The following is a 22827-nucleotide window of genomic DNA, read 5'->3' on the forward strand; positions in this document are numbered from 1 at the left end:
TGGAGGGGATTGGAACCATGGCAATGAAATGATATACGATGGAATGAATGTAAAACTAAAGTTCTCTCATGTAAACTATCATATAATTCACAAAAAAACATTTAAAAAAAAAAAAAAGAGCAGACTAGACACAAAGAGACACACAGGGAAAAGACAGCAAGGAATGCTACGGACTTCGTCAAATGAGCCACAAGGAAAGACCTTCCCTTGACCCTAAACTTAAGCTGCCAGGCTCCCGAACTGTGAGACCACAAATTTTTGTTCTTTAAAGCCATCACTTGGGGTATACTTTGTTAAAGCAGCACTAGGTAACTGAGACAAATGGATTCAAAATATATAACTACATCTACACAGTTTCTCCCTGTGTAGTGGTTGATATAGTGGTTGCATCACATGATATAGTGGTTGCATCACATGAAAATAACTGGATATTATTATCTCCACATAAAGAAGGGAAGTTGGGACCGTCTATCTGAAAACACTGGCTGTGTGGAATGACTCCCACAGCCTTTGAAGCCAAACAGCCCTCCTCCAGTGCCCTGTAGCAGATGCCAATGAATTCAGGATGATCAAGCCAATCAGGATTTTAAATAATAAGCCTTCTCAAAGGTAAGCCAGGTAAAGTCTGCTATCCCCTGTCCCAAACTCTGCAGGTCTCCATTGCCCTCTGTACTTTCTAGAACCTTCTAACACAGCATATGATTTGCTTTTTTACTGTTCATCTCATTGAAGGATGCTTCATGAGTGCCAGGATCTTATCTATTGTGTATTGATCCATCCCAAGAGTGCCAGAATTCAGCACTCCTGTTGTTGTTGGTAGATGCCAGGGAGACGGATCCAATCCATAACCACCCTACGTACAACAGAACCTACGCTTGAGTCCTGAGTCCACTGGTGCTCAATAAATACCTATCACCCGGTGCAGAGACACTGATTAGCAAATTCTGTTAATTCTCACTCTGGTACTCCAGGGTGAGTGCAGCAGGGATTGATTAGTTGATTGAAGGTCACTTGTTCTATCAAAAGGAGCCCTGGTGACTCAATAGTTAAGCACTCAGCTGTCAACTCAAAGGATGGCAATTCAAACCACCCAAATTTTGCTCAGGAGAAAATATCTGGCCATCTGCTCCTGTAAGGACTTGAGCTTAGCAAACCACATGGGTTATTAATTCCACTCAGTCTTACTGAGCTTCTATGAGTTGGAATAGACTCATGCGTACATAACAATGTTCTATCAAGAGTTGGAAAAATAAATTCTACAACTCCCATTTTTATGTTTAAATGACACACAAGAAAGATACCACCAGATAAAGTTTTAGAATAAACAAAATATCAAGTAATGCAATCTTTAAGATTAAAATGAGTTAGGAAACATCTTGACTTCACATACCACTGTCTCTTCTAGCCCTTTGAGGTCCTCTCGGGCTTGTTCCCTCTTATCATTGAGTAATCTACAAAACAAATATGAATCATAATCCACAAAACAAGAATCAGAGAGCACCTGTAGATAGATCAACAAAACAAACCAAGTGGTACAATCAAACAGCTATTGTCTGTTTTGAGATTAGTGCAATCTCATCAGACTATGTGGACATCAGAATGACAAAATGTGAGTTTTTAGATCTCACAGGGATGAGAGAGAACCCAGAAGATATTTAAAGTGTACTCACAAGAGCTTTTCCAGTTTCATCTCTCTTTCCTGGTCCTCTGTTTTCAGCTTGTTATAATCAGAACTGAGTTTCTCCTGTTCCAGTTGCAGTTTCTGGTTCAAACTGAAATTGAGAGAGAAAAGCAATCCACTCCACATCAGCCTGCAGTTTCAAGCCATCCAGTTAAGAACGTGGTTCTGCTCCAACCCTATTAGTTCTGTGCAACAAAGGCAGCAATTCTGGAGGATTCTAAGGGGTCCGAGAACAACCTCATAGTCTTCTCCCTGGCCAAGTGAAAACTCACTTCTAGGGAGCATCCAAAGCCATGAACTGTATGGCTCTAGAGATATATTTATAGTTTGTTTGTGTTAAGAGCTTCAGGAGAAAAAAAATCATGAAATGGGGGAAAGGGCTGATCTTTTACAAGAGGGAATGAGAGTGCTGTTGGAGAGTTTAGTTTCCTCTGCTTCAGGTGCCCCCTCAGGTGATCAAATATTCTTGGTCATTTCAACCTTCCCTTCCTCTCTAGTCCCATGTAGCAGTTTCATTTTTGAAAACTAGCTCCTAAACCCAACTTCCTCACTAACACAGAGGCAGTTCCCACTCTAAGGAGCCCTTGAGGATATGGTACAGAGAAGAGGAGAAACTCGCCATCTGGTTGGGGACACTCAATTGATGCTTGCATCAGCCCAGTACTTAGAAAATCGCTCTTCATATGGCCATGCCTAAGTGACCGTAAAGGAACAGATTACATGGGGTATGAAAGAAAGCCCAGAGTCCATTTGAAAGGCACTGGGAAGAAAACCTTCTTGCCTACTAAATTCACTCACCACCCTCCTATTCACCTCACTGCCTGCCTGCCTTCCCTCCCCCACCCCCCCAATAGAACATTTTGTGGGTGATTAAACAGAATAATGAGCACAAGATCTCCTTGAAGGGGAAAACACAACATAGGAATAGCATGGGGGTGGCCTAGAAGGAGAACCGGGAGAGAAGATGCTAAATCTTTTACTTTGGTTGGCTGTGCTAGGGCCCCAATCAAGCCATTTAGCCCTTTGCTTCTGTTGCCATTCTGCTCTATAAAATGCAAATACACGGTGGGAGCAGCTCTTGTACACTGAAAGAGATTTGGATCAGTAGTCTAGAGAATTCAACCCTAACTTCAGTTTGATTTGTATTTAGCTGTGTGACCTTAATCATTTAACCTTACTTCCCACATAGAAATGTTTTCTCATTTACAGAAACGGGTGGGAAGAAGGGAGACTTTTGGTCTAGATCCCTGAGGGGTCAGTGATTAGATCTGTATTTCAATAAGACTGGTTTTCTTTGTAATACTATATCTTTTGTGTGGGACGTTTTTAACCATTATTCTGAAAAGGATTTCAGAGACTGCAGAAGGGATCCATGGCTAAGAACCCTCAGGAGAGAAGCCTCTAAGGTACCTTCCTGCTCAATGACTTTGGTGCTGTCAGTGAGCGAAGAATGGGGAGAGGCTGTTAGGAGCAGGGGCGATGGGATCCCACCAGAGACAGACTGAGGATGCCCTGAAGATCTGTGAGGCATATGCCATTGTCAAGTGTGTGGGAGTGGCCAGGGAGTTGTGCATGTGTGTACATTGCCTTGAGGAGTAGGCAGGGACTACTATCTTATTTGACATATTTATTAACCTATATCAAAACCCCTGAGTCAGAGCCAACTGGGTTTTTGTTTTGTTTTGCTTTCTGTCTTTTCATACAGCTTCCTCCACTTCTGGGACAAGTGTCTGCTCAGCTGAATTGTCAGCATGGCCCTGCTCCGTGGGGACAAGGAAGGGCAGCTGGGCCTGCCTGCCACCTGCTATACCAGAGCTGCAGGAGGCTTAGCTCCTGATGGGAGAACAGACCTCAGGAACAGAATGCTAAGCCCACTGGGTCACCTAGAGGACAGAGACCAGAACAGGGCACATAGCCCACTGGAAGAAGTCCAAAAAACTCCTCCGGATGGCCCAAGAAGCCCAATCCATGCTCACCCCCCAGTCCCTTGCCAACTCACTCCCGAATGTCATCAATGATTTTCTGCTTCTCCTCGATCTCGTCTCGGAGTCTGGACAGCTGCTTCTGGTGAGCTTCCCGATGGCTCTCCATCTGCTGCTCCAGCGCCTTCTGTAGCCCAGGCCAAGAGAAATGTGTCATGCTCTCAGTGGCATGCAGCCCACCCTGTGACATGCCCTGGATCTGCTTCCACTTCCTACCCCATGACCCTCAGATGTCAGATCCCCAAACTGGGACCCTTCCTGGAGCTTGTGCTCTCACTGGGACAACAAAACACAGACCTGCTTATACAGTTGAGTGGGCCTTCTGAGAAAATTAGTGTGCTGATTAAATAAGATGTTAGTCTCTGACCTATGGCAGCTCACCTGAGCCACATAGCTTAGCAAGGGGACAACATAAGGGCAAGAATCTTGTATTACCCAGGCGTCCTCAGACCAGCCAGGAAACCTATGTGAGTTGCTGCAGTTCCTGGTTCACCCTGCCAACTATCGAGATTTATGTTGACGTTCAAAGGAAGGACTGCCCACCAGAATGCTTTGAAAGCAAGAGGAGGGCTCTTGAAGGCTAAGGCAGGGTCACATCCTGTGGCCACTGCTTTAAGCTATGGGTTTCTACTTCATGAGGTCTGAAGTCTGACTAAAATGTTTTAAAATTCTACATTCTCTCATATCCCAATTCTATTCACCTAAAGAATTTATTCTTCCCATCCTTTACCTTACAATTTCCTTTACTGTTTAAAAAAGGCACCAAAATAGAGATCTCTATGTTTAGCGTAGTGGTTACAAACCGGGCTGCAAACCACAAGGTCAGCAGTTCGAAACTACCAGTGGTTACGCCGAAGAAAGATGAGGCTTTCTGCTCCTGTAAAGATTTACAGCATCAGAAACCTTGTACAGGGTTGCTGTGAGTTGGAACCGACTCCATGGCACATAACAGCAACAACAAATGTTTAAGATGGAAAACAAAACCTAGGATGTATTCTTCCAGTTAAAGTAAAGAAAAGCCTTTCTCCAGAAGTGAACAGAGACATGACCCTGCCAATATGACCCATACACTTATTTGTGGGGTGTTGCTCTTTTTCCTAAGGAGCTCGGCTGGTTCAGTGGTTAAAGCACTCGACTGCTAATGGAAAGGTCAGTGGTAGGAACCTACCAGCTGCTCCACATGAAAATGATGAGATGTGGCAGTCTGTTCCCACACAGAATACAGCCTGAGAAATGCTATGGGGCAGTTCTACTCTGCACAATAGGTTTGCTGAGTCGGAATCCACTGCATGGCAGTGGGTTGGGTTTGGTTTTGACTCTAGCACCTATCCATCAAGAATAGGGAAGAAGGAAGTATTAAAGCAACATAACCGTTATCTATGGACATTGCAGGGTTTCTGGATCATCACATATCTTGGAACCTAAGCCAGGCCATACTCTGAGGAACACCTAGAAAGCTCAGCAGGGTCCCTCTCTTCTCCCTCCTACACTGCCATGCAAACAAGTAGGAAAGCAACAGATTTTCCAAGAACAAGAAAATCTAGTCAAAATGCAAGCTGGGCTTGTGGAAGGGGCCACTGTACACACCTTCATTTCCTCAGCATCCTGCAGCCGTGTCAGATGTTCCTTTTCCTTATCCTGGAAGCTGACTTCGTGCATTTTTTCTGTTATAAATTTTAAATAATGATTAAAGAATTAACTGGCAGGATTCACATCCCAAAGGGGAAAAAATTTTTTTTGAAAAAGAAAAATGGCAATGGAGTGAAACATCAGCTTAGATCAATAATTACCACCATGGAATAAAGGAACAGGCCTGATCAAGACAGACTGGCTACTTTACAGCGAGGATCATTCCCACCTCCTCGGTACACAGGGTTGACAGGGATAGGCAACTTAAACATTGGCTACCCAAAATGGGGTGGGGAACTGCAAAGGCATGAAGTGACTGGCTTACAAACTTTCAAGAGGGAGCTTAGTTTCAGAGGGTATGGGGGAAGGTAGAATCTCCACTGAGTGGTGTCCAACCTATCTGGATGGGGCTAGTGAAAAGAGATGGGGATAAGACTCTTGTGGTTCAATAGTGAATAATTGCTATCAGGACTGACTGTGAGGGTTGGAAATTTAAAGGTAGATGTTTTGTAACAAAAGGAGGGGAATAGCTGATCTTGCAGTCCAGGACGGGAGGACCCTGGGACCATCAAAGGAAAAGAGTGGAATATGGGACCCTATCCAGAGAAGCAGTGATGCCAGAGATGGAGCATCTGGGGACTCTGGAAGGGAGAGGGTCTATGTGCTGATGACCAGGGGACAGGCTATTTGATGATGCATGCAGGGAACTGTAATCATTGCAATGAAACGAAATAAGATAGGATGAATGTAAAGCTAATGTTCTCCCGTGTAAACGATCACATAATTCACAATAAAAACTTCAAAAAAAAAAAAAAAACCAGACTGGCTAAAACCAAGGCCAACCACCCCTGTAATGTTAAACTCTGGACCAGTGTCCTTTGGTAAGAGGGGCTGTTATGGTGGGAAAGGTGCTGACTAAGCTATCATTTCACCTCTTGGACGACCAGTGTCTGAATGACACCTGAGGTGTACATAAGCGTGTGGATTACACAAGACTATGGAACCAACTCAATGGCACTTAACCACATGAGAATATTACTAGAGTTCCAGAAAGCACTAATTTACCTCCCATGAGTAAGATGCTTATTCTCTTAAGAAACCGAAGCAGGAAAATATAATCTAATGTTAAGAACAAAAAATAGAAAAAAATACTTGTGAGATTAATGAGGAATACCCCTTGCTTGGAGAGGACTGCTCCCTGATACACCTCTAGGGGGCGCCAGTGCAGTCTTGGTGAATGGCTGAACTAAGGAGTGAGGGAGGTGAAACCTTTGAACAGAGTGTTATTAAATCCATTACATTTTCACTCTCATCGGTTCCATTTTATTTCAGGTCTTCTATTTCAGTTTTACTCAGAGGCACTACTGCTGACCCCTTATAAGAAGGAAAATTTTCCATGTCAAGTTTCTGTTGCAGCACCTGATTCTTAACATTTGTTAGCATATAAAGAATACATTACAAGGTTATAAAGAGTTTGAATATGTTCTCTTTCATTCATTTGCCTTGACATTTAAAACAAAATGTATTTTTTACTGAACAGGTAACTATACAACAACAACACAGGGTATAAAAATGGATAACATCATCACCAACCATTGTCATTTAAAATAATAATTTCTAGGCCTTGGAACACAAGTATGCATTCAATTTTCATTACTATAACCACAAGGAAGATAAAACGGTCAATTTTCAACCTAATAATGTATCACAAACATTGCTAATCCTAATAATGTATCCTAAGCAGGAGTCCTAGTGTGGCGCTCTGGGATAATGCCCTGGACCACAAAGTCAGTTTCGACCACAAGGTCGGTGGTTCAAACTCACCAGGCACTCCTTGGAAACCCTATACAGGGTCGCTATGAGTAGAAATTGACTCAACGGCACTTAACAAGAAGAAGCACTGCTGTCTAGCCTTCATGTATTTCATCTCCGACATGAAAATACCCCATTAAACAATGTACCATAATTTATTTAACTGTTGGACATGTTGGTGGCTTCCTTTTTACACTAATAAATATAATTTTATAAGGAATATTTAAGATTTGAGGATCAAAGGATATGAGAAGTGTTCCAATTATTAGTAAGTATTTTCAAATTGCTTTCTAAAAGTGCTATAACAAATTACATTGAAATCCACCAAATAGATGTTCTGGTTTCACTATGATGCATACAGTCTTCGTGCCCATTTTCTAGCTTCTGCATTTTCGGTCAATTTCTAGTCTCTTCAATTTCTACTTCTATTTAGTGAGTGTTTCCTGTGTGTCAGGAACTTCGTTAAGCTAACTGGGTGGGGATGCTGCCCGGCAAAGGAAGAGCTTGCTCAGAGGGTGGAAAAGTACCAGGCAAGTTCTGGTACAAGTTCAGACTTTGTATTAAGAATAGTGGGCACTATTGAAGGATTTAAAAGCATGGGGTTCAACATATGATAGGACTTTAGAACATTAGAATAATCCCTTGGGAGGCAGTATCGTGATTGCACTGAAGAAGACTGAGGAGGAGGACACCGAGGTAGATGGGATACAACCATATTTCAGGTAAGGCAGAGAGATGTGTGTTAATTAACCTGGGCATAGACAATGAAGACACAGAGAAGCAGAGCCAGTAGAGCATCTGGAAGTGAAAGGGACAGATAGGCCTTGGTGGCAATGGTCGTGAGAGGGAGGATTCTGACTTGGGAGCTGAGTCAGTCAGGAGAGAATGGGTAGCAAAGTAGATTCAGTGTGGAGGCAGTTTTCTAGAGATTTCTTCTCTCTCTCTTCTCTATTTGTCCATTGCCATCAGTATATCTAGATATGCTTTAATTAAGTGAAACTAAACATCCAGACTCCAGCCAACTAGAAGTGTAGGCCAAGAGTTTGACAGCTGCAAAGCAGTCAAATAATTACCTACCTTGGGCTCGGAGCTTAGCTAGCTCTTCACTCAGTGAGTCCTGGGCCTCCTCCAGCTGCCTCCGCTTCTGCTCCATGTTTTGCATGTAGTCTGTCAGAGATTTGATCTTGGCTTCATGCTTTAAGCAAATAGAAAAAAAGGAAGAATGAATGAATGGCGAGTGGTCAATCTGGCTTCCCTGGGACTGTCGGAGGGGAAAATGCAATAGAGAAGCAGCTCTGGAGTCCTCTTTATGTATTGTTGTTGTTGTTTATTCTTTTTCGGTCCTGAAGACAACCACTTTTTGGGGTTTTCTGGACTGCCATCTTTATGAAAGTAGATAGCCAGGCCTTTTTCATGACTGTTGTTGTTAAGTGCCGTCGAGTCAGCTCTGACTCATAGTGACCCTGCATTGTGGTTCTGAGGAGTGGTTGGTGGGTTTGAACCACCTTTCACTTAGCAATGCAGTGCTTATCCTACAGCGCCACACCATGGTTATTGTTGTTAAGTGCCGTCAAGTCAGTTCTGACTCAGCCACACTGTATAGGATTTCCGAGGAACAGCTGGTGAGCTTGAACCACCGACCTTGCAGTTCAAACTGACTTTGCAGTCCAGCACATTAACCCACAGCACCACACCAGTAGATGAGTCTAAACCATCTACATGACCCATGAGGGGACATAACAGGTGGGGTCCAGGGATGGCACTGGGGGATCAGCCCGGGACTGCTAACCTCAAGGTCGGTAGTTCAAGCCCATCAGCTGCTCCTTGGAGACACTATAAAGAGACACGACAACAATAAATAATAGTGTAATGAACACGTGAATGGCAGCTCCTTGGCTAAACAGGGGCAGTAGGCACTGCTTGTTGTTATTGTTGTTAAGTGCTATGGAGTCACTTCCAACATATAGCGACCCTGTATAGGATTCCCAAGGAGTAGTTGGTGGGTTTTAAAACCCTAAACAGATGGATAACATACAGAACATGTCCCCCCACCTTTCAGATCTTGGAGAGGTTTAGGCTTGAAGACCCTGATGAGTCAACTCTAATCTAAGGAAATAACTTTTCAAGAAAATCCAACCAAGTGGGAATAACCATTTTATAAGGGTAACTTATAGCAAAGAGGGATGACTGTAAACAATGAAGATAGAATTTTAATTGGAAATATTTTTATATTTAAAGAATAATAATGTACCTGTAAAACACCTTATAACATTGTTGAACCTGGAGGACATTATGCTGAATGAAATTAGCACAATAGGACAAATAAGACCTCTATTGTAAAAAGTCAAGAACAGGTTTTCATACAAAAATACTCTTTGATGATGAACTTGACCTACACCTATGGATGCAGTACCTCAAAAGAGGGAACATATCTTTACAGCATGGATCATTCCCACCCCCTCCATACACAGAGTAGACAGGGATGGGCACTTGCACATTGGCTACCCAAAATGGGGCGGGGGGGAGGGGCAGGGGCTACAAAGGCAAGAAGTGACTGCTTACAAGTTTTCAAGAGGGAGCCTAGATTCAGAGGGCGCAGAGGAAGGTAGAATCTCCACTGAGTAATATCCAATCTGTCTGGGCGGATCTGATGAAAGGAGATGAGTAAGCTCTCTTGCAGTACAATAGTGAATAATTGTTATCAGGACTGACTGTGAGGATTGGAAATGTAAAAGTAGACCTTTTGTAGCAAAAGGAGGGGAGTGGTTGACTTTACAGTTCAGGAACCGAGGTCCCTGGGACCATCAAGGGAGAGGAGCAGAGTGTGGGACCCTACCCAGAGAAACAGTGACACCAGAGATAGAGGCAGAGATGATGACATGGGGAGATAGAGTGGCTGAGGACTCTAGACCCAGAGACAGAGAGGGGCTGTGTGCTGACGATCGAGGGGCAGGCTTGCGGAATATACCCTTTGGTTGGGTGATGATGCAGGTGGGGATTGTAACCATGGCAATGAAACACTATACAATAGGATGAATGTAAAGCTAATGTTCTCCCATGTAAACTATCACATAATTCACAATAAAAACTTAAAAAAAAAAAAAAAACTCTGATGGTTACCAGCAGAAGAAGGTAATAGGAGGGCTAATCAGAAACTAGAAGATAGACACATATTAACTTGGGGTAAGGGAAAGGCTGTATATAAGAGGGAGGTCAGCTGAAATGAGGAAAAAAGGGCCTCCGTCTTGTCATGCATTATCTCCCCCTTCATCCTTGGTCTTATATCTTTGAATTCATATTTTTACTAAATTGCAAAACACAGCACAGATGCAATGCAGCACTTCCATTTCCACTTAGCTTGATATAATTATACTGTCCAAAGGTGAAGTTTTATCAATTCTTTATAATAGCTGCATGATATACTTACAAGCAACTTTATCTTTTCAGTCTATCAATAGATATTCAGCTAATTTATTTATGTTATAATGTAAATAATCCTGCACTCAACATCTTACATATAAGCTTTGAATATTTTTAGTCATTCCCTGAGGGAAAATGCCATAAGTGAAATCACTCAATCAAGGAATACTTAACAGTTCTTTATGGCTTTTAATTTCCAAGGTGCTATGCAAAAGAATGGATCAATTTATACTTTCATCAACAATGCCTGAGAGTGTCTCAATTTCATGACCTCATCAGCCATTGAAATATGGGTGGACTTCAAAAAGTTCAGGGGAAAATTCCATTCTTATTTTCATTAAATTCTTCCATGAACTTTTTGAAAACCCCCTTGTATCTCTTTTCAGTACAGTTTTGCTTATTATGTTCGTTATAAAATGGAACCTCGTTGTTTTCATTTGCATCTCTAGATTATTATGATGAGAGAGAGGGAAGCTGGGAGATTTTCTATGATGATATATGATTATGCTTAAAAGTATGCCAGAATGAGATATGCTTTTCTCTGTCTCTCAGGATTATTTAATGTACCAATCCATGCTGTATCTCTTACCCACAACTGTCTCCAGCTGTTTTACTGATTGTGATACAGCAACAAGCAGCAACACAAGCTCACTCACAGAAATCTCAAACCCAAACATCAAGCTCAGATACCAGTGCAGCCCAGAAACACACACACACACACACACACACATATATATAAACACCTCAAAATGAAGATGCCAGCTATCCTCATTGAATTAATAAACTCTGCCCTTGGGTTTGTAAGTCCCTGGGAGACCATGATTTGGGTTTACACATTATTCACTGGTTGTATGCTTTTGGGCAGTATATTTAATCTTCCTAAGTCACAGTTTCCTTTTCTGAATAACAGGAACAATAATGAAGCCTCCTTACCAGGATGGTTTCAAGACCAAGTGAGAGTATGCAAGGCACTGAGCATTATATTATACATGGCAATTGGGAAACAGTCCATTAATTGACAGTAGTAGATATGTCTGTTTTCCCATATTAAACTGGGATCTGCGGTTGAGATGAAGGAATCTTGCCTTAACTGACTAAAGTTTACTTACTTGAAAATATGAGACAAACAATCTCTAAATACTTCTACATTCTACCCAACCATGTGCATTCATTTTACACTATATATATGAGGAGACTTCAAAAAGTTCGTGAAAAGACGGGAGTGGAAAGATAATAGAATTCTTCCATGAGCTTTTTGAAGCCCCTTCATGTATACGTGTGTGCGTGCGTGTGTGTGTGTGTTCTCATATTCTTTTAAAAAGGGGCTTAGGAGCACTAAGAGTCTATCAAGGGTAATGAGAAAATCTGAAAATGGATAAATATTGATGTTTGCCCAACATGATGAGTGTAATTAATGTCACTGAATTGTACATAGGAAAAATACTGAAGTGGTACTTTTTTGTTACAGATATACTAACCGCTTAACAACAACAACAAAGTACTCACCAAATACACAAAAAAGGCAAGGTGGGGTGGGGTAAGATAGAGAGTGGGATGTGGAATAGTACTCAAGGTAATTTTTCTAATTCACTCAACAGAAGTCTTGCCTTTAAGAGTAAACGTGGGTGGTCTTTGTCTGAGGAGGTATGGACCTAGTGTTATATAAAGGGAAATCCATAGAAAATCCGTATTCCTCCCAAGCAGCACCAGTAGGAGAGTGGAGGACTCGTGTGTACAATGGAATGGGGTGGGGGGTGGGGAGGTGGCCCACCTGGGAGATGAGCAGCTGGCAAGCTGCCAGCTCCCGCTCGCTGGCATTCATCTTCCTGTTGGAGTCTATCTGGGCGCTCTCGAGCTGTTTGCTGCGGTTCACCAGGGACTTGACCTCCGACTTCATCTTGCTGATGTACAGGCGGGCCATGGTGAACTCCTCTTCTATGACTCCATTCACATCTGCCAACTGAGCACAGAAAGGCGAACACTCAAACACTACCTGCAATTCCCAGGGGCTCATGGGCCTGTGAAACCTGTCTGTGGACTCTCAAGAGGCTTGTGGGTTTCCAGTTAAGAATCCTTGATCTTAGGACCGCAAACTGAAATGGAACTCTAAAAATTACTAAACGAGTAAAACAAGTTTCAGAAAGTTCCATTCTCTTTCAATTTCATTTTCTATAAACATTTTGAAGACCCCTCATATATTCAACCCCCAAATCTCAAAAACCTCAGGCAAAACTTAAATTCAAAGCTACTACTAAATATGTATCCTAGTGTGGCACTGTAGGGTAAGCACTGGGCTGCTAATCACAAAGTCAGTGGTTCAAACCCACCCACTGATCCTCAGAAAATGTTTACAGTGTTGCTATGGGTTGAAACTAACTCAATGGCACTCAACAACAACTAAATATGTAATAGTGTAGTGGCTCTGTAAGAAAAGCACTGTGAACTGTGAACCACAAGGTTGGCAGTTCGAGCCCATCTGCTGCTTGATAAGGCTTTCTGCTCCTATAAAGATTTACAGCCTCAGAAACCCTGCACATGGTTGTAATGAGTGGGAACCAGCTACATGGCACATAACAACAACTCAATTGTTGTTATATGCAGCCCAGTCAGTTCCGAATCCCAGGGACCCTATAGGACAGAACTAAGGAGCTCTGGTAACGTAGCGGTTATGAATTGGGCTGCAAACCTTAAGGTCAGAAGTTCAAAACTACCAGCTCTTCTGCAAGAGAAAGATGAGGCATTCTGCTCCCGTAAAGATTTACAGCCTCGGAAACCCCGTACAGGGGAGTAGGTTCTGCATCCACAGCACATAACCACCACTACAGGACAGAACATAACTACCCTAGAGGGCTCCCTATGCTGGGGTCTTTATGAAGACAGATTGCCAGATCTTTTCTGGCACCACTGGTGGGTTTGAATCCTGACCTATCGTTCAGCAACCAAGCACTTATTCATTGTGCCACCAGGGCTCCTTTGCTACTAAACATACTTTTCAATTAACCAGATTTTCCACTACAATTGATTTTTAGGCTAAAAAGCATTACATCAGAAGAAAAAAAAACATTGGGGATTAGATTTTTTTTCCAGGATTAACTTCAAAAAATTATTTGAGAGTCAATAAAAGTTCTATTCGACGTCTCACATCTCAAAAACAGCAACGTGAGGCCCAGAGATCCTGAATGTAACTCCGAATCCCTATAAAACTCAAATCCAAATTCCAGTTCTGTTCTTTACAATCAACTCACTGAGACAGAAAAGTAGCCATGCCTTGAATATATTTCTACAGAGAAGAATTCACCAAGAGAAATTCCTACAAAGTCCTCAATTAAACAGGAAATCTAATGAATAAAAATATGCCATTGCCAAAGAACTCTTTTGATAAAGGTCTTCCTGTATGAATTTTCATTACTACCAATCTATTTTTGTTGTTGATTCTATTTGCCTGTTTATCTTACCCTGAAAAGTGTTGGGCAATGGGTTAAGTGTTGGACTGCTAACCACAAGGTTGGTGGGTCACACTCACCAGCCACTTTGGGGGAGAAAGAGGAGACTGTCTGCTCCCATAAAATTTTACAGCCTAGGAATCCCTAAGGAACACTTAGCTCTATTCTGTCCTACAGGGGTCCTATGAGTTGGAATAGATTCTATAGCAGTTTGGTTTGGTTTTGGTTTGATTTCCAAGTAGAAATGTACCTTAAGATCATCTGAAAACAGAACTGTGAGATAAGCACTGGACTACTAATTACAAGGCTGGCAATACAAACCCACCACTCACTACTGGGAAATCATATACAGGGTTGCTATGAGTAAGAGCCGACTCCATGGCTGTTAACAACAAAACAGCCTAAATTACCTTTAAAAGAGATTTGGACAGCTAGCATTTCTGCATGGTTTCATATTTAGTTTCTAAGTCTCAGAGCTCTACTGGAAACAAAAATTGAAGCAAGGTACTTGAGATGAAAATCCATCCACCAAAACAAAAAAACTTTGTGAAGCAGTAATTGACCAAATGAGTGAACCAACTGTGTGCACATCTTAATAAACCACCAGAGGGCAGCCTAGCTCCTCAGGAGAAAACAAAGACTATGGTGCAGAAACCAGTCCACCGACAAGGACTTCCATTGGTTCTAACACAATATTCCAACTTTTTTTTTTTTTTTTTTAATGTTACATAGTACATTTTAACTGCCCACTTCTATCATTAATGCTGCCATTATTTTATAGTCTACACTTGAGGACTGAGAAAATGGAATCAGATATCAGGCCTGGAAAGTGCTAACAATTACTAAGTTCCTTAGACAGTGTCGTGCACCTTTAGAGTGGTGTCAACCTTCCCTGAGAAGTCCACAACAGTACTTGTTAAGTGACACCAATATCAATCAACACAATGCACAACCTATGTTAACAGCAAGAAATCTATAAGCATCAATTTTCCACTTTGCCTTGTCAAATGGAGACTCTTCTGACCAAAGCAATGCCCCAACACCACTCACTTATCATCGCATTCCTTTCACAATTCAACAGCATGGAAACAATCTAGCAAAACCCAGCAATTTTCAAGTTTAGTTTGACTTTTCTGCCTTTAGGTTGGGTCCATGGGGGACAAAGATGAAAACACGTTTTTTAACCTGATCAGTTATACCCTGTGTATGTGCAGCTTCTGTAGGAAGGTAAGGGGAAATCATCTCTTACATGTGGAATTCACACCTTTGATTAGCTCCCAGAGGGAAAACGGAGCTAGTAAGAGTCCTGGTGAGGCACTAGGGGTTAATGAGCTGGACTGTATGGTCGTTTTGAACTGTAAGGTTGGCAGTTCAAGCTCACCAGCTGCTCCTTGAAAACCCTATACAGGGTCACTATGAGTGAGAACCAAGTCGATGGCACGTAACAAGTGGGAAAATGGAGTCTAGGTGTGCTGTTGTAGGGTAAGCATTGGATGGCTAACTGAAAGGTCAGCAGCTCAAACCCACTAGCCCCTCCTCACAAGCCCTCTACAGGGTCGCTTAGAATCGTAACCAACTTGACAACACTGGGAAAGCATCACTGAACCATTCAATAGCTAGGGTACCATGAGAAGGAAATCAACTCGTTCTCTTCAGGTCTATCCTTAAAGTAAGACCCTATCTCCCCATGTGAGCTGGAGGAGAGTAAATATAACAGAACTGGACCTGTCTTCTCCCAAAACACAACCCCAATTTCTGAACCCTTCTCCTGTCCTAGGAGGTCTAATACGCATGCCCAGTTTGAACTACAAGGTCGGCGGTTCAAACTCAAAAACCATTCCTCGGAAACCCTAACGGGGTCGCTGTGAGTTGGAACCAACTTAATGATAGTTAACAACAACAACAATCCACTGAGGGGAGTTCTGGTGTGGCACTGTAAGATAAGCACTGGACTGAAAAATTGGTTTGAACCACAAGGTCAGCGGCTCAAAACTCACCAGCTGCTCCTTGGAAACCTTACACAGGAATTAAATAGGTGGTACTTAACAATAGAGGAAAAACAAAAATACTCCAAATCATTTGTTTTGCTGTTGTTGAGACTGTGAGGTTTCTTACCACTACAGAGTTCCACTAGGTAGTCATTCCATGTAAAAGGTTTCCAGTTAACTTAAGCACCCTGCTATTTAAAAATAGGAGCCCTGGGGTACAGTGGCTAAAGTACTAGGTTGCAAACTGAAAGGCCCATGGTTTGAACCCAAAGCCACTCCACAGGAGAAGGTGTGGCAATCTGAGCCCATAAAGATTGACAGTTTAGGAACCCCTGTGGGGCAGTTCTACCCTGTCCTACAGCACTGCTATGAATTCGGATAGATTCAACAGCAATAGGTCTGGTTTGGGTTACTTAAAAAAAACAAACACATTTATCATTTGCAGCTAAAATCTTATTTATACTTCTACCCTGAGTCTGACTGCCTCTAGCAGACTATGTGAAGCAGTATCAATGATCAACCCAGGAACCTAGGTTGCACCATCATGAAATCACATGGAAAGCCAAACATTGCCACCACCCAGTATCCTGCCTCATCCCACTAACCCTATCCCAAGTCTCCAGAGGATAATGAAAGAAACCACTGCCCAGTAAAAGTGAGGTGATTGTTCATCTAAGCCCTAAAGTCCGAATGAAACTGAAAGAATATTATTCAGCTTTCTATTCAGTTTTGTGGCTACCTTCCTGAAATTGAGGGTAGGTTCAATGACAAAAGGATATGAAAGGAAACGGACATTCACTAATACAAACACCAAAAATAACTCTTTGCTGTTGACTGAATTGCCACTCATAGTGACTCGATTGGAATAGAGCTGCCCCATCTAATTTCCAAAGTTATAATCTTTATGGAGGAATCCTGGTATGGTGCTGTAGGATACGCACTGGACTGCTAATGGCAAAGTCAGTGTTCAACCCACCAGCTGCTCCTTGGAAACCCTATACAGGATCACTGTGAGTTGGAAATAAATCAGCGGCACTTCACATCTTTCTAGAAGTAGATGGCGGCACCTTTCTCCTTAGAATGGCAGTTAGCAGCTGAGCATTTTAACCACTGCACCCAAACTTGATAAAGTCAACACTCTCGTCATTTGCTTGAGCTCATCTTACCTTGTTAATTAAATAATATGTTGCCCTGAGTCTAGAAATATTTCAAGGCATGATTGATATGGAAAACAATCCTATTTCTAGTTCTCTTCTGTTATATCCTGGAAGTAAGAATAGACAGAGACTCCAGCCGCCATCTTTCCACTCCCCATCCCAGAGACCTACCGCCAGGAATTCTGTGAGGCCTGAATAGAATTTTAGGAACAAAAACACATGATCACTGAACAGGACTGCAGTGATCTGCATATTGTGGTAAATCAAAAAATTATATCAATTAAATAATCTTAATAAGAAAAGTACCTGTACCTATAAGAGTGGTGCTGTAGGATAAGCATTTGATAGCTAACCACCATAAGATCGGAGGTTCAAACCTACTACACTCGCTCCTTGGAAGCCCAATGCAGAATTGCTATGGGTCAGAGCTGACTCAACAACGCTTAACAACAACAATAATTAAAAAGTAGGAGCACTGGTGGCACCATAGGTAGGGCATTTGGCGATTAACCACAAGTTTGGCAGTTCAAAACCACCAACCTCTCCACAGGAGGAAGATGAGGCTGTCTGCTCCCATAGAGCTTTGCAGTCTTGGAAGCCCTGTATAGGGTCACTATGAATCGGAATTGATTCAATGGCAATAAGGATAATAACAAAGATCAAAGACGAAGCGATGCACTGAATTACAGTATTGGCAAAGCATACTGAAAGCACCACGGAGAGCCAGAGAATGAACAAATCTGTCTTGGCAAAAGTGCAGCCAGAACGGCCCGTTCTGTGAGGAGGGTGAGACTACGTCTCATGTATTTTGGGGACCAATCCCCAGAGGACAACATCATGCTTGGCAAAGTAGAGGGTCAGTGAAAAAGAGGACGACCCCTCAACAAGATGGACTGACACAGTGGCTGCAACAATGGGCCCAAACATAACAGCAGTTGTAATGCTGGTGCAAGACCGGGCAGTGTTTCATTTTGTTATGCACAGGGTTGCTATGAGTCGGAACCAATTCAGGGGTGCCAGTGATATAATAATAAAAAAACAGAAATATATTTGAAAGTCATGAGCTTGCCGAGTTGGCAACCTTAGAGATTATCTCAGTTTATTTTGTCATTTTACAAATTAGGAAAACGAAGCCCAGAGAAGCAAAATGACTTTCCCAAAGTCACACAGCTCCTCCCTGAATTCTCATTGCCTTAATGACTCAACCATAATCATCATAAGAAGGGGGGAAAACACCGGAATGATTAAGAATGTGGTACTCTCTAAGTTCAGAGTTATCAATGAAATTAACTAGGGCATCCAATGTCTAGAATCTAAAAATATCTCAAAAACACCCTTTGAGTATTTAAAAATAATTTCAATCATACTTTAGATTCCCAATAGTAAAGACTCTCTTTTTTTAATGTTGAAGCACCCAGACACTTCTTGATTTCATTAGCATTTTTCATCAGCTCTATTTTAAAACTTAGCATAAAAATACCCTCCTTTTTCATTACAGCAGCAGGCAATGACTTCTCATCAATCACCCCACCTTCATATGGTGAGAGCCATGTAATCACCTGAACATCAGAACCGTATTGCTCAGCACCGATGTGAGCTTCTAAAATCTAAATCCTCAAATTTAAAACCATCCAAACCAGAGCTTAATAGGACTAACGCTACATTATCTGAGAATTCTGATCTAAAATTAGATTCATTTGCAAGGACTCATGAAATATTCAGTTACAACACAGATTCCATGAAAGAGTTATTAAGCGTATAAGAGGACATATATTCTAAGCCTAGATCTGTTAAACCATCCAATAACAGCTTTCTATCTGTTCCAGAAGCAGTCTTGGGAGCCTTTTTCAGTGTCCAACAATCCTTGAGCACATTCTGAGTATTTGCATACCGCAGAATGATGTGGAACTCAGTCTTTAAAAGGTACAATTGTTAACTAAACTAGAAGAATCTCGTTTTAAAAATGTGTGAGGTGGAAATTGAGCAATGTTAAGAGCACTCCCTGGCTTGCTAAAGTCAAGATGCTGCACTGGGCTCATGCAAGATATATGCATGAAGGAGGCACAGTTTCTGCCTTCAAAAACTGTATAATCCAAAGGGGACTAAATTATACAAAACAGATGAAGAGGGATACAACAAGAGTACAAAGTGTCGAGGAAGCAGATGGGAGATGAAATGATTCTACCATGTGTAGATTAATGAGAGAAGGAAAGAGGAAGTGGGGTAAGAAAAATAACTGAGTCGCTGGCAAAGTTAGAAGTGACCTTATGTTGGCAAAACAGCCAAGGGAGAATTACTTAAGAGGATTAAGAAAGAAAACAAAAAGAAGAGGACAGAGGGGTTGCACCTGGCTCAACGCAGAGATACAGGCAAATAAATGTTCAAGACTTAGGACAGAGGCAAGGTTTGAACAAAGAAAGTGGCAATCTGCCCTACAGTAATAATAAGGATCCTAATGTGGGCTAGGAGCTCTGGTAGCGTAGTGGTTACGAATCGGGCTGCGAACCTTCAGGTCAGCGGTTTGAAACTACCAGCTGCTCCGCGGGAGAAAGATGAGGCTTTCTACTCCCGTAAAGATGTACACCCTCGGAAACCCTGTACAGGGTCACTATGGGTCGAAACCGACTTGACGGCACTTAACAACAACAACAACAAATGTGGGCTAATGCGTCAGACTGCAAAGTCATTTGAACTGCAAAGTCAGTGGTTCAAGATCACCAGCTCACCAGCTGCTCCTGGGAAATCCTACACAGGATAGCTATGGGTAGGAATCGACTCAATGGCACTTAACAACAACAAGAGAATATTATGAACAATTATACCCCAACAAATTAGATAGATTAGATAAAACGGACAAACTCTTAGAAACACAAAAATTACTCTCATTTACTGAAGAAGAAATAGAAAATCACACATAACAAAAAACCTCCATTTATCAAAAATCTTTCAACAAAGAAAAGTCTTGGATCAGGCTACCAAAGTGACTTCTCCAACACACCCCAAAAACAAAAAAACAGTAACAACAGAGAAGAAGGAAACTTTTTTATTCTCTGAGGCTAGCATTACCCTGAAACCAAAGTCAGGTAAAGGTATCTACAAAAATTCTCAACAAAATACTAGCAAACTGAATCTACCACCATACCAGAAAATTATACATCATGATCAAGAGAGATTTATACCAAGAACACAAGAGTAGTTCAACTTTAGAAGATCAACCACCACATTAATAAAACAAAGGAAAAGAATCACAAGATCATCTCAATCAACACAGGAAAGGCATCTGACAAAGTCCATGCCTTTTCATGATTAAAACACTCAACAAACTAAGATTAGAAGAAACATTCTTTAATATGATAAAGGGCATTTATGGAGTCTTCTCCATCATACTCAATGGTGAAAGACTGATTGTTTTCTCAAGATCAGGAACAAGGCAAGGATCCCCGCACTCACCACTGCTGTTCAATATTGTAGTAAAAGTTCCAGAAAGAGCAACTAGGCAAGAAAAACAAAAGATATTCAAATCAAGAAGAAAGATGTAAAACTGACCCTTTTCACAGATTACATAATCCTATAGAGTGCTCCTTGGAGGCCAAGACGGCCAAACTTCATCTCTCATACTTCAGACATATTGTCAGGAGGGACCAGTCGCTGGAGAAGAACATCATGTTTGGTAAGGTGAAGGATCAGAGAAAACAAGGAAGACCCCCAACGAGATGCATTGGCCAAGTGGCAGCATCGATGGCCTCAATCGTGGCAACAGTAGTGAGGTTGGCCCAGGATCGGGCAGTGTTTCATTCTGCTGTACATAGGGTCACTATGAGTTGGTACTGACTCAATGGCACCTAACACATATGTTGTTGTGAAATGCCGTTGTTTTGGTTTCAACTCATAGCAACCCTGTACAGGGTTTCCAAGGTTTTATAATCTTTTGTGGGAGCACAAAGCCTCATCTTTCTCCCATGGAGCAGCTGATGGACTCAAACTGCCAAACTTGAGGAACCACTATGCTACCCATCCCATATATTGTTGTTGTTGTTGTTTAGCGGCTTCAAGTCAGTCCAACTCATAGTGACCTTGTATAGGATTCCCGAGAAACAATTTAAATAGATTTTGAGATCCAGTGCTTATCCTACAGTGCCACACCAGGACTCCATAGCAAACCCCAAAGAGTCCAAAAGAAAGCTACTAGAGCTAGGACATGAATCCAGCAAAGCGACTGGGTTCACAATCAACACACAAAAGTCTGTAGGATTTCTATAGATCAGAGCAAATAGTCTGTAAAGGAAGTTAAGGAGATAACTTCATTTACAATAGTATCGAAAAGAATAAAATACCTAGGTAAAAATTTAACCAGGGAGGTGTAGTGGTAACGAGTCGGGCTGCTAACCTCAAGATCAGAAGTTAGAAACTACCAGCCATTCTATAAAGATTTACAGACTTGGAAACCCTATACAGAGTCACTGTGAGTCGGAACCGACTCCACGGCACATAAGCACCACCACCACCATAAAACATTAAAGATGACTTAAGTATATGGAAGGTTTTCATGGATTGAAAGACTTAATATTGTTGCTAATTCCACTCAGTGATCTGTAGATTCAACACAATCCCAACAAAATTCCAACAGCCTTCTTTGCCAAATTGGAAAAGCCAATCTTCAAATTAATATGGAAATGCAAAAGGCCCCAGAATAGTCAAAATGATCTTCAACAAGAGTGAGAGAGGGGGAGAAAGGGAAAAGGCATAACACACAAGTCCTGATTTCAAAACATATTATAAAATTACAATAATTAAAAGTCTGATTTCTAGTTTGTTGTGAAGTGCTGTCAAGTCAGTTGCGACCCATAGTGACCCTGTATAGGGTTACCAAGGAGCAGCTGGTGAGCTTGAACTACCGACCTTGCAGTTCAAATGGCTTTATTTAGTGACAACCATATAGACCCAAGGGAATTGACACTTCAAACATGAACCCATAGAATGGATGGTCAATTATTTTTCCACAAGAGTGCTAAGAGTCCATTCAATCAGAAAAGAATAATCTCTGTAATAAATGCTTCTGGAACAACTGATTTCCATGTATAAAAGAATGAAGTTAGACCCATACCTCATACCACATATAAAAATTAATTAAAAATGAATACAACAATAATTGAAATGTAAGAACTAAAATTACAAAATTCTTAGAAGAAAACAAGGGTAATGTTTCAGGATCTACTATTTACAGTGGGTTCTTTAGATAGGACCCTAAAAGCATGAGCAACAAAAGATAAATTGTACTTCATCAACAATAAGTGAAGAGACAATCTACAGACTGAGAGAATATTTCGAGGAACCATAAACGTGTTAAGAGTTTCATAGCTAAAAAGGATAAAGACTCCCTACAACTTAACAACAAAAAGATAAATAGCCCAATTTAAAAATGGGCAAAAGATGCCTAGACAGCCCACCAAAGATATACAAATGGCCAATAAGCATAAGAAAAGATGCTCAACATCATTGGTCATTAAGGAAATACAAATCAAGGCCACAATGATACACCACTTCACCCCCATTGTTTGTTGTTAAGTGCCATCCAGAGGGTTCCTACTCATCTCATCGTGACCCTGTAGAGAGTTTCAGAGGAGAAGTTGGTGAGCTTGAGTTGGTTCTAACTCACAGCAATCTTGTATAGGGTTTCTGAGGAGTGGCTGGTGAGCTTGAACTGCCAACCTTGCA

At 41.6% G+C, this 22827-nt stretch overlaps 1 protein-coding gene across 1 annotated transcript in view; it reads right to left on the reverse strand.

Moving 5' to 3' along the window:
• The window catches only part of KIF5C (kinesin family member 5C), a 242778-nt gene that overhangs the window by 17422 nt on the left and 202529 nt on the right, over positions 1 to 22827 (reverse strand). The window contains exons 17-22 of the mRNA XM_006834553.1: positions 12296 to 12484; positions 8182 to 8299; positions 5251 to 5327; positions 3681 to 3790; positions 1671 to 1772; positions 1391 to 1451 (exon numbers count right to left, since the gene is read on the reverse strand). Of these exons, the coding sequence (XP_006834616.1) occupies positions 1391 to 1451; positions 1671 to 1772; positions 3681 to 3790; positions 5251 to 5327; positions 8182 to 8299; positions 12296 to 12484 (657 nt within the window). The remainder of the gene's footprint in view (positions 1 to 1390; positions 1452 to 1670; positions 1773 to 3680; positions 3791 to 5250; positions 5328 to 8181; positions 8300 to 12295; positions 12485 to 22827) is intronic.

The sequence above is a fragment of the Chrysochloris asiatica genome, unplaced genomic scaffold, assembly GCF_000296735.1.
Source record: "Chrysochloris asiatica unplaced genomic scaffold, ChrAsi1.0 scaffold00012, whole genome shotgun sequence".
Classification (NCBI taxonomy): domain Eukaryota; kingdom Metazoa; phylum Chordata; class Mammalia; order Afrosoricida; family Chrysochloridae; genus Chrysochloris; species Chrysochloris asiatica.